We start from the raw sequence: 22,168 nt of genomic DNA on the forward strand, positions 1-22,168 counted from the left end.
CCTCTAAGTTGGGCCTCCCTTGCAAGGGTAGCCCAGTTCAGAGAAGCTGTATTGATGCCCTGCCCAGCTGCCTTCGCCTTGAAGGTGACAGCAGGGCACATTCTCCTCTGAGCTGGGTTTTCCTTGTGAGGGAAGCCCTGCTTGGAGGAGAGCACATGTCAACGCAGTTCTGAGCAGCGCATCTAGTGACTTCCTGAATCAGTGCTCTCGCAAGTGAACGATGGATGGGGCTTTGGGGAGGAGTTTTAAAACTTGGCAGGAAAGTTCTACAATTACAAACTTAGTTCCGCATGTTCAGGAGAACTCCTATATATATGGACATATGAAGCTTCCTTATACTGAATCAGACCCTTGGTCCATCAAAGTCAGTATTGTCTACTCAGACTGGCAGCAGCTCTCCAGGGTCTCAAGCTGAGGTTTTTCACACCTATTTGCCTGGACCCTTTTTTGGAGATACTGGGGAATAGGTGTGAAAAAAGTACTCAAAAGTACTCTTGAGAACTGCAGGGCAACTGTATATTGTTTTTATTGTATATTGTTTTTAATATTCTATGTGGTCTAAAATGTTGTTAGCCACCCTGAGCCCATTAGGGGAGGGTGGGATATACATTAGATAGACAGACAGACAGACTAACTCCAGGATGAAATTGTTTTCATTGCTTTTTTTTAAAAAAATGTAGCAATCTTAAGAAACTGGAAAACAAGACAGAAGTCACGGTGATATGCAGTGTAAATGATTATTTTTAAATACACACAGACAGGATTTTCTGCCAAGTGTAGAAACAGCCAAAGAGAAATGGAAGAAAGGACTGTAGACAGAGAGGCTGCAATCACACACATTAAATAATGCAGTTTCAATCCAGTTTCAAAGCACTTTCCATCTGGATTTTGACAATTCACACAGTAAAATCCAGTTAGAAAGTTCACTGGAAGTGGATTGAAAGTAGGGCTGCAAATCCCCAGGTGGGGGCAGGGGATCCACCAGTTTAGAGGCCCTCCCCCCACTTCAGGGTCATCAGAAAGTGTGGTGGGGATGGAAATGTCTGCTGAGAACTCCATTATTCCCTGTGGAGATCAATTCTCATAGGGTATAATGGAGAATTGCTCTGTGGGTATCTGGGGCTCTAGGGGAGTTATTTTTTTGAGGTAGAGGCACCAAATTTGCAGCATAGCATCTGGTGTCTCTCCTCAAAAAAGTGTTCAGGTTCTGAAAAGATTTGACCTGGGGGTCCAATTCTCTGAGCCCCCCAAAAGGTGCCCCTATCTTTCATTATTTCCAAAGAAGGGAAGGCATTTAAAAGGGGTGTGTTCCCTTTAAATGTGATGGCCAGAACTCCCTTTGCAGTTCAATTATGCTTCTTGTCACACCTTTGCTCCTGGTCCTACCCCGATGCCTCCTGGCTCCACCGTGATACCTCCTGGTTTCATTTCCAAAGTCCCCAGATATTTCTTGAATTGGACCTGGCAACCCTAATTGAAAGTGCATTGTTTAGTGTGTGTGATCACAGCCAGAATGAAATAAAAAGACAGAAATACAAAGCTACAGAGAAAGAATGAGAGAAAGAACAGAAGGGAGGTAGAAAAATGAAGGGGGGAAGGCGTGAGAGCAGGGGTCATTTTGTAGAAGAAGAGGTGCCAGAGCTCATTAGCACAACTCCTGCATAACTCTTTGAATATGTCACACACCCCTGACATCTCTGGAGGTTGTACTAAATTATATCAGCTTAGCATCTACTTTAACATGGTTCTTGAATTATAATTGTCATCTTACTCCCATCATACTTTTTATTTATTTATTTCCCCATTTTCCATGGGGAAAAATATTAGAACGTTTGTCAAATCTTAAAGTTCGGCAAAATTCTCACAGGGGGTTTGAACAATGGATCCCAGAAGCAAGTATTTGGGGGCAGGGTTTAAGAAAAAGAGCATAATAAAATGTAGGAGTTCTGGAACTCCACTTCTGTGAGCTCCTGCCCAAAATGAGGCCTCTGAGAGAAGTAAAAAAGAGAAGGCAGACAGACAGAATGAAAGAAAAAGACAAGACAGAGAAAGAATGAGAGGAATGAATGGAGAGTTATGTTAAAGTTTGAAAGGAATAAAATAAAGGGAAAGGAAGGAAGGAAGACAGGGAGACAGAGAAGTGACAGGAAGACAGACAAGCAGGCAGGCAGCCATTAGAAGCTTGCCTTTCACCCCTTTCCACTAGGGATGTGCATTCGGCTCGGCCGAGCCGAAAATACAGCCGAATCAACGCTGATTCGGCTGTATTCGTAACTGGCCGCAGCCGAATGCCATTGCCGCCCATTATGCGGCTCCCGAACGCGGTCGGGAGAATACGGTACGGCTGTCAAAAGGCGGCTGTCATGTTAAATCCCATAGGAAAGGCGGGAAGTGGCTTTTGCAGCCTCAATGGAGCTGCTTGCTTAGCTTCCCGCCTCTCCTTAGTCTCCTATAGCCTCCCTGGGATCAGGGAGGGGGGGGGAGGGGGAAGAGGAGCCCCAGCAGCCAATCCAAAGCATGCATTTGCAAAATGCATTGCAAATGCATGCTTTGCAGGGCTGTTGTTGTGTACTGTGTAGCTGATGGCCCAGCCATCAGCTACATTGTTATTTTGATCTTTTGCTTACTTGGGTATCCAAGTAAGCAATGTTCTCTGGCCAATCAGAGAGAGCAGTGCTATTTTTTGAAATTGCTCTCTGTAGGGCCAGAGAACCTTTTTAAGGAATCTTCCTGCTGGATTGCTGTGTTGGTGTATGTGGTGTGGGTTGGTGTGAGAGAGATTGTGCTGCTGCTGGTGGCTGGCCCTTCCTTGGCTTCAGCTCCTGCCTGCTGCTCTCTCACTGCCTTACCACCTCCCTGGACTCAGAGAAGACAAGGTAAGACAGTTTTGGGGTTCTTGTTTTAGTTTTTGTTGGTAAAAGGACTAGAGTCCCTTTATTTGTTTCGATTTGGGTGGGTGAGTGCTGGGTGGGTAGGGTAGCCTATTTGGGGTTGAGGTTAGGTTCTGCTGGGGGTGGGGGGGCCTGGGGTGGGGTGGTTTTGCTAATTTGCCCATATCTTAATTTAGTGAGAAGACTTTTTAAAGTGCAGTGTCCTTTTACTTCTCCTGATTTGGGTGGCTTGGATTTCTTGGGGTTAGGGTGAAGGGGTTTTTTTTTTTGGGGGGGGGAGTTCCTGTATTATTAAAAGTTGAGTTTTTTACTGTTTCATTGTTTGATTTGTTGCTGCTGTGTTGTGTTGCTGCTGTGTTACTTTTATCTTCAGGTTATTGGGGGGGGGGGTGCTGTTTGGCCTAATTTTCATTGTTTTGTCCCCCTTTTCTGGTTCTGGTTTTAGGGGTGGGGGTGTTGTTGTTGACTGATTTGGCCTGAGTTTTCTTATTGGTGAAAGGCCACTTTTTAAAATTTTGAGTTGCTTTGCTTGGCCTCTTGTGATTCTCTGGTTTTGTTTTGGTTTTTTAAAATCTGTTGTTTTAAAATGTGTTGTTTGGGGCAGGGAAGCTGGCACCTGGGTGAGAGACCCAGAGGCAGCAGGCTTTTTGTGGTTTGCCAGCTCTCCCCGTGTTGTTTGGGGCAGGGCTGGAGAGCTGGCACCTGTAGATTGTGTTGTTTGGGGCAGGGAAGCTGGCACCTGGGTGAGAGACCCAGAGGCAGCAGGCTTTTTGTGGTTTGCCAGCTCTCCCCGTGTTGTTTGGGGCAGGGCTGGAGAGCTGGCATCTGGGTTTGCTGCAGCCAGGTCTGCAGAGCAGACCTTGAGCAGATTGTGTTTTGTACTGCCACGACGTTGGCAACTGGGTTTTTATTGGTGCCAGGCCTGCAGGGTTCATAGATTAGATAGAGGGATGTAGTGCATTTGGGGCCTATAGAGATTCTCTGGTGTGAAGTTAGGTTTGGCTTTGGGTGCCCCAGGAATTGGACCCCCTGGTCCAATTTTTTTTTGGCCTTGTGGGTTTTGTGTGGGACAGTCCCCTGAAGCTGCACAGCAGTTTGGGGGGCTCTCCTCAAAACCTCCTGCTCCCCAGAGCCACTTTTCCCACGACAATTGCAGTGAGGAAGTGGCTCTAATTGGTTTTTTCTCACCATTGGGAGCAGTGTTCCTTTTGGGGTGCCCACAGATGGGTGCTGTCTTTTGGGGCCAGGGGGGTTCATGCTGGGGAGTCCCCTGAAGCTGCCCTGCAGTTTTGGGGCCTCTCCCTCAAACCCCCCTCTGGCCAGAGCCACTTTTCCCACAGCAATTGTAGTGGAGGAAGTGGCTAATTGGGCTTTCCCCATCATTGTTGGCAATGGGCCTTTTGGGGAGCCCAAAGACAGGGACCCCCTGGCCCAATCTTTTTGGGACTTGGGGGGGTTGGAGGGGAGAGTCCCCTGCAGGTCCTCTGCAAATTTGGGGGCTCTCCCTCAAACCCCCTGCCCCCCAGTAGCCTCTAATTATGCCCTATGTTGCCATTGATTTCAATGGCCCTTAGGGTGTAATGATGGAATAGGGGCACCCTCTTTGGGTGCCCCTGGAATGGGATCCCCTGGCCCAATCTTTTTGGGACTTGGGGGGGTTGGAGGGGAGAGTCCCCTGCAAATTTGGGGGCTCTCCCTCAAACCCCCCCCCTCCAGGCGGCTTCAAATATACCCTATTTGCCATTGATTTCAATGGCCCATAGGGTATAATAGGGCCGTATATTCGGTAATAGCCGTGCATCTACCGTATATGCGGCTATTCCGAATACGGTATTCAGGAGTGCATGGGGAATCCGAATTTTTTTTCCCCGTGTACTTCCGAATCCGTGTAAATCCGATTTTTTTTTTTTTTGCACATCCCTACCTGCAGGTGGGGCGGAGTGAAAGGGAGCCCTCAAATGGATTTCTGCCTCTTAAAGTAAGCAGCCCATTGTAGCCTAATTTGAATAGAAATAGTGAAGACTATTTGCAGGTGGAAAGGAGGCTTGAGTATAGAGACTATACAGTATAGAGAGCTTGATTATCTGCTCTGCTGAACTGCCCCTCCCTCCCGTTGTGATGGAACACTCCTTTTCTGTTGAGAGATTTCTATTGAGAGATTCTGTCAGAGTTTGCTTCCATATATATAGTTAATAAATGATGTTCAATACTTAAGGAAGTATGTGTGCCACATGATATTAGCTCACACTGAATTCAACCACAGACTGTGCTGTAAGCGAAAAGGTGGAATACTACCACATAAGGAGGATTTTATGGCTTATTTATAAATACCTCACCTCCCAAACAGTAAGGGCAGGGAGAGCATACTGGGCAAGTGCAGCTTTGGCTGGCAGTGGTAGTTGGAGGCGGCAAAACGGTGGCAGCATTGTTTTGGGGCAGGGAGATGGACTGAGGAAGACTCCAGGAGCCACCCGTAAGGCTTTTATTATATCCACTATATATATATATATATATATATATATATATATATATATATATATATATATATATATATATATATATATAGAGAGAGAGAGAGAGAGAGAGAGAGAGAGAGAGAGAGAGAGAGAGAGGCGGAGCCAGGAACAAGGGAGTTCTGGCCATCATATTTAAAGGGACAGCACACCTTTTAAAAATCCCTTTCTTCCATAGGAAATAATGAAGGATAGGGACACCGTCTTTTGGGGCTCATAGAATTGGACCCCCTGGTCCAATCATTTTGAAACTTGGGGGGTATTTTGAAGAGAGGCACTAGATGCTATACTAAAAATTTGGTGCCTCTACCTCAAAACATAGCCCCCCCAGAGCCCCCAATACCCGAGGATCAATTCCCCATTATTCCCTATGGGAATCATTCTCCATAGGGAATAATAGAGTGCCCAGTAGACATTTCTCTCCCCCCCACGCTTTCTAAAGCGGGGGGAGGGCTTCCAAACCTTGGAATCCCCTGCCCCCTTCCTCTCTCACACACACAAATACTTACTGGGTCTTGTTCCTGCAGAACTTTACTTCATCTGAAAGCAAAACAAAGGGAGGGGCCGTTCTCTGAAGCCCTTCCTGTTTCCCGCTTCCTGCTCAGCCTTAAAGGCACATATTTTAAAAACGGACCTACAGGAGCTCTAAAACTACATGGTGATTGTGGTGGGTGGGGCTTCCCCTGCCAGCCAGCTGGCTGGGGGCGGGAAGAAGCCTGTAAAAACGGGGGATCCCCCACTGGGACCTGGGGATTGGGAAGCCTACAGATACCTAATCTTCATTAGGGGAACATGCAGAACTTTTATTGCTTCTCAACTGTTTCATGCTTTCTGTTTTCCTTTTGACCTAACTCTTTCCTTGTGGTTGACCTTTTCATCTCTCCCTCAAACCACTGTGATACCCTATACCCACAGAATAGGTAAAAGTAGCTCATTGACCTACTTGTTGGACTAAAAAAGAAATTGGGCGGGGTAGGAACTGAACCAAAACTTCATTGAAAACTGAGCTTTTTCTGATCAGCAGCCCAGAAGGAAGAAGACAGAATCTAGTTAGAACTACATCTAGTTAATGTTATTACCACAATGCTTGCATTTTCTGTTTAATTCCTATTTTTTCCTCTTTTAAGATAGTTAAGGTGGCATAGAGTGCATAATTTGCAGTTTTCTCTCAAGTATGGGGCATGTTTGCAATTTTCCTTGTAGAACATTATGGCATTAATACATTTTAAATCCCATAAATATGTTAAATATTACAATTTTATATACTATGTAAGTTATAAATGACAGAATAAGGCACATTGTGAGGAAAAATACAATGAGCTCTAGAAAGAGGCTCTAGGCGAGCGCCCCTCTCCACCTTTGCTGTCTTCCCATACACCAAAGTGAAGGCATTCACTCCACTCCACACACCTCAAGGGGAGCTGGTCTCTGTCATCTGGAGAGCAGCTGTAATTCTGAGTGATTGCCAGCCCTCACCTGGAGATTGGCAACAGTGGTTCCCCAGGAGGAAATGGCTGGTTTGGAGAGTGCCTTCTGTTGCACTGTATGTGTCTGAGGTCCCACCCCTCCTCAAACCCTACCCTTTCTGAACTCCACCCCTCAAATCCCCAGGGATTTCCCAATCTGGAGTTGGCAACTGCTAAGTCACACTGGCTGTCCTAGGGGGCTGCTGCTGAACAGGAGCAAGCAGCCAGGTCTAGTTAAGTCATGCCAGTCAAGTGGCATCAAGTCACCCAGAGGGTGCTGCCAGGCCTGAAGATCTCCTGGGATCACAACTGAACTCCAGATAACAGCTCTCTCTTCCCATTCTGGAGAAAATAACTGCTTTGGAGGGTGGATTCTATGGCATTGTATTCAGCTGAGGGCTCTCCCTTTACTGACAGAAGCAACTTTGGTTGCCTAGCAACAGCCTCTGGCTGGCAACTTCCCCAGTGGCCCAGTCCTCATCTGTCCTGGGGTGAGGCTGAGGGGAGGAGGGAAAAAGAGATTGACAGGAGAGAGGCAGCCACCATGGCCTCCTAGGAAATGCTTTGTGAGGCTGCAATAGAGCGGCAGCCCTTTCTGAGGCCAGTTGAAGGAGAGGACACAGAAGTTTCAGAGATGTGTCTGTCTCTGAGGTAAGACAGTTTTGGTTCTTTGTTCAGTGTTCCTGGGCCTATGGAAAGCAGGGAACCCACAGGTGGTGATTGATGCATGATGGGCCAGTAGTTTGTTGAGTGCACCCATCAGCCAATGGGAGCACTCCATTTGGCCACCACCATTAGGGAATTATTATCTATGATGATGATGCTGTTAAAGTAGTACATTTGGAATACTGTTTACAGTTCTGGTCACCACACCTCAAAAAAGTGCAGAAAAGGGCAACTAGAATGATTAATGGGTTGGAACACTTTCCCTATGAAGAAAGGTTAAAATGTTTGGAGCTCTTCAGTTTGGAGGAACATCGATTGAGGAGTGATGATAGAGATTTACAAGATTATGCATAGGATTGAGAAGGTAGAGAAAAAAGTCTTTTTCTCCCTTTCTCACAATACGAGAACTTGTGGACATTCAATGAAATTGCTGAGCAGTTGGGTTAGAACAGATAAAAGGAGGTACTTCTTCACCCAAAGGAATTCACTGCCATAGGAGATGATGGTGGCTGCAAGCATAGACAACTTCAAGAGGGGATTGGATAAACATATGGATCAGAGGTCCATCAGTGGCTATTCTTGCTTTCCAGGAAAGCCATGATAACTGGATCCAAAATCTGTAGATTTTGGGACAGAATTCTATGCCTCGCATCCAGGGCAGCCAATTGTTAACAATATCTTATTCAATTACAGAGAAATGCAAGCTGTTGTCATACCAAGCTGCAGTGGGCGAAAGTCATGCTATGCACATGGGCCATTGGAGCTGGTACCTTGCAACATACATGGCTGGGATGTATATGACTGGCTTTGTGACACACATTGCTGTTGAATGTTAGCAATGTCCTATTCATTTCAGGGAGGCAGTGCCAACCGGTAAAGTTCAGCGGGCATTGCAGATTGAGATGGTGCTCTGAGGTGTGCAAACCATGCATTGGCCCACACAGAACATGGCTTCTGATTGTTAATTATGCCTGATTCTGTTCTAGGGAGATAGCAAAAGTTGGGAGCAGCACCAGTCACCAGGTGTAGGAATGGCAGGCTCTAGGACAGACATCAGTAATGCCCCTTTAGGGATAGGTGACCTTTCTGTGAGCAGGTCAGGAGTCATGTCAGCAATCAGGCACTCAAAGACTGATCACCATGCTCAGGGAGTGCACCTTAGCCTCCACAGGCTTCCTGGGGGAGGCCCATGCCTACTGCAGGCTGCTCAAGCCATCTTGGCCATATGCCCTCCCCCCAAAAAAAGAAGAACACCAGGCCTGCAGCTTATCCACAGGGATGGCTCCTTCCTTGGGAGATACCAGTTTGTGATAGTTCTTTGATCCACTGTGGCCTTTTCAGATTGGGGTAGCAACAACAGCCTCCAATTTGGGTATGGGGCCTGTGGGCATCCAGGCAGTTGGGAGGTGGTGCTCAGAGGCTTATAAGACTTATGTGAGGCTGCATCTGGTTTCTGTTGTGTAACGTTAATTCTTTACCATGGACTCCTTTACCATCACCTCCTCAGTTTTAGGGAGACAGAATTGTTCAGCTTGGATCTGTGGACACAGCATTGTGCACTCAGAGAGGGCTTATCCCTGACTCCTTTACCATCACCTCCTCAGTTTCAGGGAGATGGAGTTGGTTGACCTGGATTTGTGGACACAGCATTGTGCACTGGGCAAGCATTTATGTTACCACGTCTGGTTGGGGAAGGGACCTTGTCCTGCAGGATAAGGTGGGAGTCACGTGGTTGGATGAGTGAGGGATGAAGTGGAAATAACTTCCTCTCCATTGTGCTGCCTGATTTGGTCAGTCATATTCCTCCCGATGCCCTGGTTATGCAACTTGCTGAGAATGATTTGGGGCCCACTCTGGCATTGATTTGGACCACATGGCTGTGGAAGACTTGCAGGCATTGAGACTTCCAGCTACAATGTTTTTCTGGTTGGACTGGCTGTAGCATCAAAACTGGCTTGGGGCTTGTTCCATGGCCAAGGTAGAATTGGCAAGTTAGAAGGCGACCAAACAGCTGGGGAGGAATGCTGATGCTATGTGGGGCCACTGGATTCAACACCCTGATATTTTCAACATGCCTAAAAGCCCTGTTTCACCCTGATGGGGCTCATTTATCTGACGGGTATGGATATCTGGCTGCATAGCATTAAGAATGCCCTATGCACTTAAGAACATAAGAGAAGCCATGCTGGATCAGGCCAATGGCCCATCCAGTCCAACACTCTGTGTCACACAGAGGCAAAAAACAAAAACAAAAACAGGTGCCATCAGGAGGTCCATCAGTGGGGCCAGGACACTTGAAGGCCTCCCACTGTGCTCCCCCAAGAACCAAGAATACAGAGCATGACTGCCCCAGACAGAGAGTTCCAACAATATGCTGTGGCTAATAACCACTGATGGACCTCTTCTCCATAGGTTTATCCAAATGTGGCTACAGCTATAGGACCTTTGGCAGGAGCTGACTGTCTGAAGCTCAGTTCTTATGGCGGTATCAGCATGGGCTTGGACCCATTCTCAGGAAACCGGTCTGCATGTCCATTTTCTGAGTGTGGGGATCCTAGTAAGGGATCTTGGTATGACGGGCAGCTGAGGCGCCCAGCTGGGGGCATGTCTGGGGATCACTCTCATGCTCAGGTAGCAGGGGAGACCACTTCTGGGCTTCTGACCTAGTGGGATCCAAAAACCTGCCATCCCAAGGTGACCAGCAGACCATTGCCTGGCAGACAGAGCAGTTGATATGCAGGATCCTTACCCCATGCTGTGCCAAGGCTTACTACAGCGTAAACAATAAAAGTTGTGCCCAATTTTATTCCACTTTTCCTGAAAATACTGTGCTTATGTGTTATTTCATCTGTGATATGTAAACTAAACTGGAGTATTATAGAAGGATGGTCCAAGGTGCCGACCTCTGCCCCTGGAGCCGCAAATACTTGATCACCCCCACCTTCTTGTGTCTCAGTTTGTTTTCTCATCAGTAGCACCCACCCATTTTTTGTCCCTATGCTCTGTGCCTTGGAACTTTAATTTCTTAGACTTCTGAAAGTTCATTAGTATCCCTCCACAGGAACACTAATGTCCCAAAGATACAAATTTAGCATTGAATATATATAAATATAGAGCCCCGTGGCACAGAGTGGTAAAGCTGCAGCACTGGAGTCGGAGCCCTCTGCTCATGACCTGAGTTCGATCCCTGTGGAAGCTGGTTCAGGTATCTGGCTCCAGGTTGACTCAGCCTTCCATCCTTCTGAAGTTGGTAAAATGAGTACCCAGCTTGCTGGGAGGAAAGTATAGATGACTGGGGAAGGCAATGGCAAACCACCCCGTAAAAAGTCTGCCGTGAAAACGTTGTGAAAGCAATGTCACCCCAGAGTTGGAAACGACTGGTGCTTTCACAGGGGACTACCTTTACATATAAATATGACCACTATAATGCCCATAATCACGCCACCTTATTACCTTTAATTGCTGCAACTGCAACTCTTTTGTAGCTCTCTCAGATTGCCGGCCAATCCTGAAATTAACTTTATCTTCCAGAGTTTCGAGCCAGTTATCCACCTTCAGAAACTTGTCTTCCATCAGTCTCAATTTGCTTAGGGTAGTATTTAGTTGTGTCCGGTCTTCAGAAAGTTTCTGTTGATAGACAGTCCAGTCTTGACGAACAGCCTCTAATAATCTGTCTTCCAGCTGTGGTATACCACATGGTATCACTTCTTCTCTAACACGCAATGTTGTATTAAGCAATGCTTGTCCCTCAGCACAATGCACCTGTAATTCCTGAAAATTAAAAACAGCATACTTGCTTCATTCATTCTCTGTTGAAATTCCTTAGGTTCTCTAAATTGAGTGCTTGTTTTTATGTTGACATCTCACTCCCAACCACTGCATTTTGTGGTGACTTATATAATATCACTTAAGGTGATTTGAAAGTAAATATAGCTATAAACTTACACAATGCAATGTATCACATGCTTCTGCAAATATTGCCAATCCATGTTTCTGATAATCTTTACATGGCAGACAATTTTTTATTCAGTATGTAAGAAACTGTACCTGGAGCTTCCTGAGAGTTGTTTCATGTCTCTCTGCATCTCCTTCAAAGTGTGACAAACAGCTGAGTTTTTCCTGTTCTTTTTCTAACCATGTTTCAAAAACTTTCAGATTTCTTTGGTATTCATGATGCAAATGAACAAATTCCTCAGCTTTAGTTACTGCCTCCTGTTATTAGAAACATCTCATTAGTGGCATAAGGGGGAAGGGGAAAATTATTGAAACAGAGCCAGTCTGCAATGTCTGGATTTCATTTTCTAACATAGGAAAGCTTAAGTAGAGGATTACTTGAAGTGTTTATGAAATAAATAGCTGAGAGATCAATATATTGAACAGATAATTTGATATGCAAATATGCCTTCTAAAATTAAGATACACTATACAAAAATGGCAACACAGTCTATAGCAGAAAACAACACAGTTGTTGTACACAGTTGTTGCTGTTTTCTTCTAAAATTAAGAGGCAGACAAAATTAAACACTCCTGAACATATACTTCAAAATTCATGAGCAAAGAAGCCAGAAATGCACCTTTCCAAATCTTCACTGGCAATCAAACTTGAAGTAACAAAAAAGATGTATAAACAGAATCACACACACAAAAATGTTATTTAGCACGTCTATACAACTGTGTAGAAGGTTTCTGGAAAAGGGTGTTTAATTTTTTTAGAGACAAATGGAAAGAACAAATGAAATGTCTCCTAAGATTGCCAACTGCTACGAGAAACAAATATCCTGTTCATTTAATAGAGGCTTAATGGGATGTTATTTACCAATTGATGTTATTTACTTCCATGCCAAATAAAGCTTCAGGTGCCTGTTTCCATAGATTAAGCTACTATTGAAAGGACAGGGAATTTTTTTTCCTGGCTGGTTGGCGAGTATACTTCCTGCTGGTAACTAGCTGCAGCATTTAGAGGGGTGTCATATATTACAGAAGACATTTGGGAGGAAAAGGACTCCAGCCCTCCCTGCAAACATTCAAATCTTCAAATCTGGTGGTTAGCTTTCTACAAACCAACAGACTATAATCACAAAACTCTGAGGTCATGTATGATTAAGTTCTGAATGATTTTACAAAAGGAGAAAGATGGTGGCATTGTCAAAGGAAGCAGTACCATTATCCTGTCTTTGAGAAACTGGTATCTTTCTCGAAGGTCCTGAAGTTCAAGCTGAGTTACATAATGTTCAGCCATGCTCGTGCCTTTAATTTCAATTTTCTCCAGCAGCACACTGTGGCTAAAAACTTCTTCTTTAAGTAACTACAGAACACAAACAAAGGGTTGACAGCTTGAGTAAATGGAACTGACAGTTATACATTTTATCTTGGATTTTGTACAAGTTTCTTCACAAATGAGTTTATCAAGCATATATCTAAAATGTGAAGAAGGCAAACTGGTATATTAACCAGAAAGCTGGGATTGGCTGCAGCTCCTAGCAAAACACATTGTGATGGCAAAGCAGAATTTATGCTGTGTAATGAGTGAAACAGACTGCAGATAAGATCCATCTGATTTCCTCTCAATAGAAACTTCCCTCTGATCCTGATCATCACTGATAAAATGTGTGAATGCAATCCTAGTTTAATATACTGTCCTAAATCCCAAAGAAGTAACTGGGTCTTATTTCTGAGTTAGTTTGTTAGTTATGTGAAAAAAGAACACATATTTGATTTCAGTTGGTGACTGATTTCTTAATGTTTGGATCAATATAGATGTCAGTGTAAACACAGAATCATGGAGTTGGAAGGGACCTCAAGGATCATCTAGTCAATCCCTCTACACAATGTAGGAAATTCACAAATACCTTTCCCCTACCCCTACTGTCTTCCCACTCTACGCCCAGAAAATGGCCAAAAATATAAAACACCACAACCTCCAGGATCCCTGGCCAAACTGGCCTGGAGAAAATCGCTTCCTGACCCCAAAGTGGCAATCAGCAGTTCCCTGGGCATGTAAGAAAGGGTCATGAGAACTAAGCACTGATGGCTATCTAGCCTCTGTTTGAAAACCTCCAAAGAAGGAGTGCCCACCACCTCCTGAGGAAGCCTGTTCCACTGAGGAACTGCTCTGTTCTTCCTAATGTTTAGTCAAGAACTCTTTTGGTTTAATTCCAATCTATAAGTTCTGGTCCAACCTTCTGGAGCAATAGAAAACAACCCTGCACCATCCTCTATATGACATCCCTTTAAGTACTTGAAGACGGTGGTCGTATCACCTCTCAGTCATCTCCCCTCCAGGGTAAACATGCCCAGCTCCTTCAATCTTTCCTCATAGGACTTGGTCTCCAGACCCCTCACCATCTTCGTTGCCCTCCTCTGGACATGTTTGTGCTTGTCTATATCCTTCTTAAATTGTGGTGCCCAAAACTGAACACAATACTCTAGGTGAGGTCTAACCATAGCAGAGTAAAGCGATACCATCACTTCACAGGATCTGGATACAATACTTCTGCTAATACTGCCCAAAATTGCATTTGCTACCACATCACATTGCTGACTCATGTTCAATGTATGGTCTACTAAGACCTCTTGATCCTTTTCACACATATTACTTAGGGTTGCCAAGTCCAATTTAAGAAATATCTGGGGACTTTGGGGGTGGAGCTAGGAGACTTTGGGGGTGGAGCCAGGAGACATTAGGGGTGGAGCCAAGAGCAAGGCTGTGACAAGCATTATTGAACTCCAAAGGGAGTTCTGGCCATCACATTTAAAGGGACACATCTTCAATGCCTTCCTTCCATAGGAAATAATGAAGGATAGGGGCACCTTCTTTTGGGGCTCATAGAATTGGACCCCCTGGTCCAATCATTTTGAAACTTGGGGGGGGATATTCTGGGGAGAGGCACTAGATGCTGTACTGAAAATTTGGTGCCTCTACCTCAAAAAACAGCCCCCCAGAGCCCCAGATACCCGCGGATCAATTCTCCATGATTTTCTATGGGAATAATCTCCATAGGGTATAACAGAGTTCCCAGCAGACATTTCCCTCCCCTCCCCCCGCTTTATGATAACCCTGAAGCGGAAGGAGGTCCTCCAAACTGGGGGATCCCCTGCCCTCACCTGGGGATTGGCAACCCTATTCAGGAGCTATGCAGAAGATTGCAGATTTATACCCCACCCTTCTCTCTGAATCAGAGACTTAGAGCAGCTTACAATCTCCTATATCTTCTCCCCCCAAAACAGACACCCTGTGAGGTAGGTGGGGCTGAGAGGGCTCTCACAGCAGCTGCCCTTTCAAGAACAACTGTGATAGCTATTGCTAACCCAAGGCCATTCCAGCAGGTGCAAGTGGAGGAGTGGGGAATCAAACCCGGTTCTCCCAGATAAGAGTCTGCACACTTAACCACTACACCAAACTGGCTCTCAGTTAAAGAGGAATGGAATGCAGAGTGATGTTCTGGGACAACACAGGAATTGAATGGGAGAAATCTGCCTTCTGCTTTGTGGCTCAGTAACAGATGGGGGGGGGGTGTTTGTTTTTTGTAGAAAAAGCCCAGCAGGAACTCATTTGCATATTAGGCGACACTCCTGACATCACCATTGTTTCACACAGGACTTTCCTGTAGAAAAGTCCAGCAGGAACCTATTTGCATATGAGGCTACACCCCCTGCTATCAAGCCAGTCAGAACTGTGTTCCTGTGCATTCCTACTAAAAAAAAAAAAAAGCCCTAGTAACAGATATATACGCCTGCTACACCTGTGAGTTCAGGCCATCCTTATAAAATGTATATCCAGTCCCCATACAGTAGTGATAACACCAGCTAGGAAGGTCAGCTTCTAGAAGGGATCTGGGGATCCCTTGGAATTACAGCTCATCCCCAAACTACAGAGATCTGTTCCCCTGGAGGGTGGATTCTATGGGATTGTTCTTCACTGAGGTCCCTGCCCTCCCTAGGTTCCACCCCAATCTGGATCTGGTAACCTGACCCCTATCCCCAGCCAGAGGCCAGAATGGGGACCCTTCAACCCTGACACCATCTCATCCAAATTTCCTGCTCCCAGGTCAGATTAAGTGGAAAAAAGAAAAAGGATAATCATATACCTTTTTTAAAAAATTCCACAGTTTATCTGATGGAGTGAGGCATAACATGACCTTTTAAAGTAACCTTATGTCTATGAAGATGGGCTTGAAAGCTGGTGGTGAAATCTCAGAAAAGGATCTATTGAAACAAGTGGGCTTTCTCAGTGTACATACCTGTCTTGGGAAAAAAAGGGAATCCCAAAGAGCATTCTTAAATTACAGCCCCACTGCAGGTGCCAATGATAGGGGAAGAAACCAAGTAAGGGAAGCTCATGGAGCGCTGAGGTCTTGATGCAAGGAGATCACAACCCCGGACTATATGATTTCCCCACTCATCCGTGATCAACAGGTTGGCTGCCCCTTTTTAGTAGACTAACTTCCCCCTGCCTCTGATTTAGAGGAGAAGAAGAATAAATTATGCAAGTGACTCAGCATGCAAATTGGCACGACTTTTTACAGCTTTGGGAGTCTGCCTTCCTGCTGAGTTTGCTTTGCCCTAGGGCAGAACTGTGTTCAAATGCCAATTATATTAAGAACGGAGCCTCCAGCAGCCTGCCACATTGCAGCGTGGCTGCCGGGGAGATTTTGCCTCCCCCTGGAGGGAGAGTGGACTTTTCAGCGCGCTTTCGGCGCGTCGGGGGGGGGGGGGCAGGGCTTCTGCGCCTGCTCGGAAGCCTCCGCTCCGTGGACTTCAGTCCTCTTTGGGTGCTTTAACAAGATTGATCCTGCCTTTCAACTGCCTTTAACTCTACAACCTCAGGCACCACTTCTCCCACTCCCCATAGACAGTTTGCCCATCTCGGAGGAGCAGCTATGGTGAGCGGAGAAGAGGCGGCAGCAGCGCAGCGGTGTCGCCCGCTCCGAGATGGGGCAGCTCGCCACGCTCCTTGGCGCCGTTCCCCCCCTCCCCCCGCTTCCATTTTTTTGGGGAGCGGGGGAAGAGGCTGGAAATCCTGGGGTCCCCCGCCAGGGCGGGAGGGTTGGGAAGCCTAATATTACTGCCAAGATAAGTCTCTCCCATCCTATAGTGATGCATTTGATTTTTCCTATCTAAATGATGTGCTTATGAAATTTTAGAAGTGTAAAGTTCTAACCTGATCTGCTATTTAGCTATGATTTTTTGAATGTAAGCTTTATCCTGTAATTTTATATTGTAATGTCCAATGGCCACATTCAATAAAACTATTACCTACCTACCTATCTAAATGCAGGACTTTACATTTATTTCCATTAAAATTAATTTTATTTGTTTTAGCCGAGTTTTCTAGTATCCCGATTCTGTCTTCTACCATATTTGCTACCCTTCCCAATTTAGTATCATCTGCAAATTTAATTTAATGTAGTCTGTTCAATTCAAAAGGGAAATTAATTTTCACTACAGAGCATAAAGGATGTTAGAAATATAATCCAAAGTAATGTTATCCAAATCATTTATATACCATGCCCTTAGATGAGTAATGTGTGGTTAATTTAAATCAAAATATTAGCTATATGCTTTTATGAAACCAAAGCATTTACATTCTAATTTTAACTTTATTTTTTTTAAAAACACACATTTCAGTTGTTGCTTACTTTGCACTATAGCAATAAAGCAGAGAGAAACCTGTGCATAATTGTCTACACCATGATGTGTGGTGAGGGAGGGATGGTAGTTCAGTGGTAGAACATCTGCTTGGTAAGCAGAAGGTCCCAGGTTCAGTCCCTGGCATCTCCAAAAAAGGGTCCAGGCAAATAGGTGTAACAAACCTCAGCTTGAGACCCTGGAGAGCCTCTGCCAGTCTGAGTAGACAATACTGACTTTGATGGACCAAGGGTCTGATTCAGTATAAGGCAGCTTCATATGTCCATATATGTCCATATGTGTGTAGTTTATCAAAGTGTCTATGTTGGCATGACTGTGTATTTCTGGAAGGCACAACTCTACCATGTTAAAGAGATACTGCTTAAGATGTGATTTGGAGCATACCTAAACAAAACCTGAATAAAACCTGAATCAAATGAACTGAAAATTAATAATGATTAAAAATTCATAATTTTCCTCTAATTTTTGCATCCAAATAAAGTAGGCTAGATCTTCCTGACAGTATCATATCTGTGACCACACTTCACTGTTAGTTTCAGGATCTCCCCACTTAAGCTTTCATTTCCCGTTAATGGCAAAGGATAGAAAAGAAACAGAAGACAGATATGGATCTAGATCGAGGTGGTTCTGCACTGCTGATACTTTTGGATCTGTTGGCAATGTTCAATACGGTTGACCAAGATATGTTGGCCCACCGCCTTGCCGACATGGGGATTCGGGAATTAGCCTTGCAGTGGCTGACCTCCTTTTTCAGGATGGGGGACAGAGGGTGGCTCTCGGGGGAGAAATGACTCAGTGGCACCCACTAGAATGTGGAGTGCCACAAGAGGTAATCCTTTCCCCAATGCTATTTAACATCTATATGCACCCCCTCACCCAGATGGTCTGGAGGTATGGGCTGGGTTGTCACCAATATTCTGATGACACCCAGCTCTATCTGCTTATGGATGGCCACCCGGGCGCTGTCTCCAAAGATCTGGGTGACGGAGTGCAGGCCATGGCTGGTTGGTTGCCTCAGAGCTGGCTGAAACTAAATCCATCAAAGACGAGAGTCTTGGGCCGGGGTTGTGGGGGAGTGGGAGTTAGGATCTGGCTCCTCCCACCCTTTCACGGTACCCAACTGGTGCAGTCAACAGAGGTGAATCAGTATGCGGATGATACCCAGCTCTATCTGCTAATGGACGGCCGGCCTGCCTGCGCCCCAGTGAATTTGGACCTGGTACTGCAGGCGGTGGCAACTTGGTTAAGGCTGAGTGGGCTGAAACTGAATCCAGCGAAGACAGAGGTCCTTTGCTTGGGTCGGGGCACTCTGGGAGGGGAAATACCTCTCCCGGTTTTTGACGGGGCGCCATTGAAAGCGGTGTGCCGGGTCAGGAGCCTGGGAGTTCTACTGGAGCCTTCATTATCAATGGAGGCCCAGATAGCAGCTGGCTCCCTTCCTAGAGCGCCGGGACCTGGCAACAGTGATCCATGCAACGGTTACCTCGAGACTGGATTACTGTAATGCCCTCTACATGGGGCTGCCTCTGTGCCGAACCCAGAAGCTGCAGCTGGTGCAGAACGCAGCTGCCAGACTGTTGTTGGGGCTCTGAAAGTGGAAGCACATACAACAGGGGCTGCGTAAACTGCACTGGCTGCCAGTTACATACCGGATTCGTTACAAAGTGCTGGTTATCACCTTTAAAGCCCTATATGGCCGAGGACCTGCCTACCTTTGGGACTGTCTCTCCCCGTACGAACCCCAGAGAGCACTGAGGTCAGCAGGGAAGAACCTGCTGACTATTCCCAGGCCAAAAGAGGTAAAACTACAGAGCACCCGCACTCAGGCCTTCTCTGTTATGGCTCCACAGCTATGGAACCAGCTTCCAGAAGAAATGCGGGCCCTGCAGGACTTTGAACAGTTCCGCAGGGCCTGCAAGACCATTCTTTTCTGAATGGCCTTCACCGACTAGGAGAGAGACTGCTAAGTAAGCTTACCACCTGTATAATAGCACTAATATATTAATATTAATTTTATTATTTTAGAATTTTAATAGAATTTTTAATTAAACTCTTAAATTAGTATTGTTAAATACTGTACAATGTATGTATTGACTTGTGTTGTTAGCTGCCCTGAGCCTGCTTCGGCAGGGAGGGCGGGATATAAATAAAACTGATGATGATGATGATGATGATGAAGAGTTTGGAGGTACTCCTGGATGCCTCCCTATCTATGGAGGCCCAGGTTGCCGCCATTGCAAAGGCCACCTTTTTCCATCTGAGGCGGGCTCAGCAGTTGGTTCCTTATCTTGCCTCCCATGATCTAGCCACAGTGATTCAAGCAATGGTCATTTCCAAATAAGACTATTGTAACTCTCTCTATGCGAGGCTACCCTCGATCCTGCTCCAGAAAACTCCAGTGGATGTAGAACGGAGCAGCAAGGTTATTGACTTTGATGCCTGGGCAAGCATGGATCCACCCAGTGCAGCGCGAGCAGCGCTGGCTACCCCTTAAGTACTGGATCCATTTCAAGGTGTTGGTTCTCACCTTTAAGGCCCTATATGGCCTGGGGCCTGAATATCTTTGGGATCGCCTCTCCCCATATGAGCCTCCCCGCCCAGGTTCTAAGATCTGCTACAAAACATCTTCCTGTGATCCCTGGTCCTAAGGATGTCCAGCTGGCTTCAACGAGGGCTAGGGCCTTCTTGGTCCAAGCCCCTACTTGGTGGAATGAGCTCCCGCTGGAGATCCGGGCCCTGTTTTGCAGGACCTGTAAGATGGAACTCTTCCGCAAGGCTTTTAACTAATCTGGCGGGCGTCCTCTTGTTACTAGCTGCTTCCCCAGTATTGTTTACCATTACTGTGACTGTGCTATGTTTCCAGACATTGGCCTATACGTTGCTGTGTAAACATGCCTTCTTACGCCTGTTGATTGTTATGTTATACTGCCCTCATATTTTTATGCTGTATGCTTTTATGATGTTTTATATTTTAATCTGTAAGTATGTTAAACTTCTGCTGTAAGCCGCCCTGAGTCAACTTGCAGGAAAGGGCAAGATATACATCTAAAAATTAAATTAAGTTAAATTAAGTACTATGCTAAACAAAGTGATCCTCTTCCAAATCCATTGACTTCAATAGACTTAGAAGAGTGTACAAGATGAAACTGGGAGTCACTCACCAGATACGTACCTGAACATTCAGTCCCTGTTTGTGCCTTTGTGCGATACAGCATCACCCCTGATGGGATTTTCTATGTTCAGCATTCCCCCCTATATTCTTGGCTCAGTAAGTTGGATCCTGAAGATTTCTACTGATTGAAGCATTCCCAGGAACATGGATTTCCCCAGGAACATGGAATATGGAATGTACTACAGGGGACTTGCTCATTTACATGTACAACAGAGACTAATCTATTTTTGAATAAAAACAGATCATGGAAATATTTCTCCACCCTATCTTGATGAGTAAAGTGTTGTTTAGAGCTTTTTGTTCTTCCAATTGGGTCTTGAAATGTGTATTCAATTACTCCTAGGATGTCTTTGCTTACAAGCTTCAAAGATGAGTGAGAGGAGTCCTTTAGTACCATGCCTCAAAATTTCATATTAGTTGAAAGGGAGGGGAGGAGGCTAAAGTTTGGAATTTGGTTTTTTTCCAAACACAAAATGTTTGCCATTCCCATTTTACAAAAACTTTATGAAAGTAATGAAATAGGCACCATTTTGAGTATGTGTCCTATTATAAGTTTTCTGAGGTTAAATTTTGCACAAACCTTAGCTTTGCTAAGTGAAGCATTTTTTTCCCTCAGTTCAGCATTCTGCCTCTCGAAAGCATTCATGACTGCTTCCACTTTGTCCATCCAACTAGTAAACTGTCGAACATCATCCTGGTAACTTGTCCATTTGGACAGTGCTCCTTCAAGCTGGCTGCAATTTATACAAATATTAGCTATATATTACCATAGTTTATATAAATAAAAATATAAATAATTTATTTAAAATATTTATAACCCGCACCCACCAACAGGGCAAATAACACTTCCCAGGGGCCATTCTGGGCAAGGAAAACAGGTTAGGGAAGGGAAAGGCTGAAGCCCATATTGGATCCCTGTCACACTTGGGAAATGGTTCTGAGAAGTTGGTGTCTGGTTTGGCTTAAAATGCCTGCAGACAGAAAGCATGAGGTGAACACAGATCATGTACCAAACAATACTGCAGTGTTCAACAGACACATTCCAATAACTGAGTAGCAGCCTGATTTATTTCAACTGAATTGTTCCCTAATTGTTCCTTATCCAGATGAAATTGTAATAAACCTATCTGTATTTCATAAGTTTCCTTTCAACAGCCATATATATCCTTTTACCTTTTACAATGTATACAAGCAGACAAAAGTGAAGACCAGGTCTCCTTAACTGTTTTTAACTGCTGTTCAATGACAGACACTCCGTCTGCAGAAGTATTTTGCAAAACAGATTCTCCTCTTGTCAGCATCATTTTCATCTGGATTTCTTTCTCCTGTTTTACTGAAAACAATCCCTGTAAAATAAACAGATCTTGTTTTCATGCTTGTTATACACTCACTCTTACACAAATAGAGGAAGAAATTACCAAATGGGAATAAATATCCCCCCCACCTACCCACCATATCGCAGAAGCTCAGAATATCATCTGAAGAAGTAAATTCTGATACATGAAAACTCATGCTGGAATAAATGTTGTTAGTCTTTCAGATGCCACTAGACTTCTAGTTTATTCAGAAAAATAGCCAATCAAGAAGGTTAGAAGCAACAGCATGCTTTTGCTGTTAGACAAAATAACATAAAATAAATTAGTCTCCACTCTTGGAGTAACTGATGGTATCAGAAGTGAATTCTATGAGCAGAGGAGTCACTTTTTGCAATCCTACACACAGGAGCAAACTGCATGTAACACAAAAATGTATGTAACTTTCACCTGAAACAGGTTTTTAAGGAAAAGGGAAAGTGAGTAAAGAAGAGGGGGA

At 45.0% G+C, this 22,168-nt stretch overlaps 1 protein-coding gene across 2 annotated transcripts in view; it reads right to left on the reverse strand.

Moving 5' to 3' along the window:
* The window catches only part of SYNE1 (spectrin repeat containing nuclear envelope protein 1), a 621,543-nt gene that overhangs the window by 300,497 nt on the left and 298,878 nt on the right, over positions 1-22,168 (reverse strand). For both annotated transcript variants that reach the window (XM_060240915.1, XM_060240910.1), the window contains 5 exons: positions 21,530-21,702; positions 20,937-21,090; positions 12,698-12,841; positions 11,584-11,748; positions 10,990-11,307 (listed from right to left, as the gene is read on the reverse strand). In XM_060240915.1, coding sequence (XP_060096898.1) covers positions 10,990-11,307; positions 11,584-11,748; positions 12,698-12,841; positions 20,937-21,090; positions 21,530-21,702 — 954 coding nt within the window. The remainder of the gene's footprint in view (positions 1-10,989; positions 11,308-11,583; positions 11,749-12,697; positions 12,842-20,936; positions 21,091-21,529; positions 21,703-22,168) is intronic.

The sequence above is a fragment of the Heteronotia binoei genome, chromosome 1 (genome assembly GCF_032191835.1).
Source record: "Heteronotia binoei isolate CCM8104 ecotype False Entrance Well chromosome 1, APGP_CSIRO_Hbin_v1, whole genome shotgun sequence".
In the NCBI taxonomy this organism is placed as follows: domain Eukaryota; kingdom Metazoa; phylum Chordata; class Lepidosauria; order Squamata; family Gekkonidae; genus Heteronotia; species Heteronotia binoei.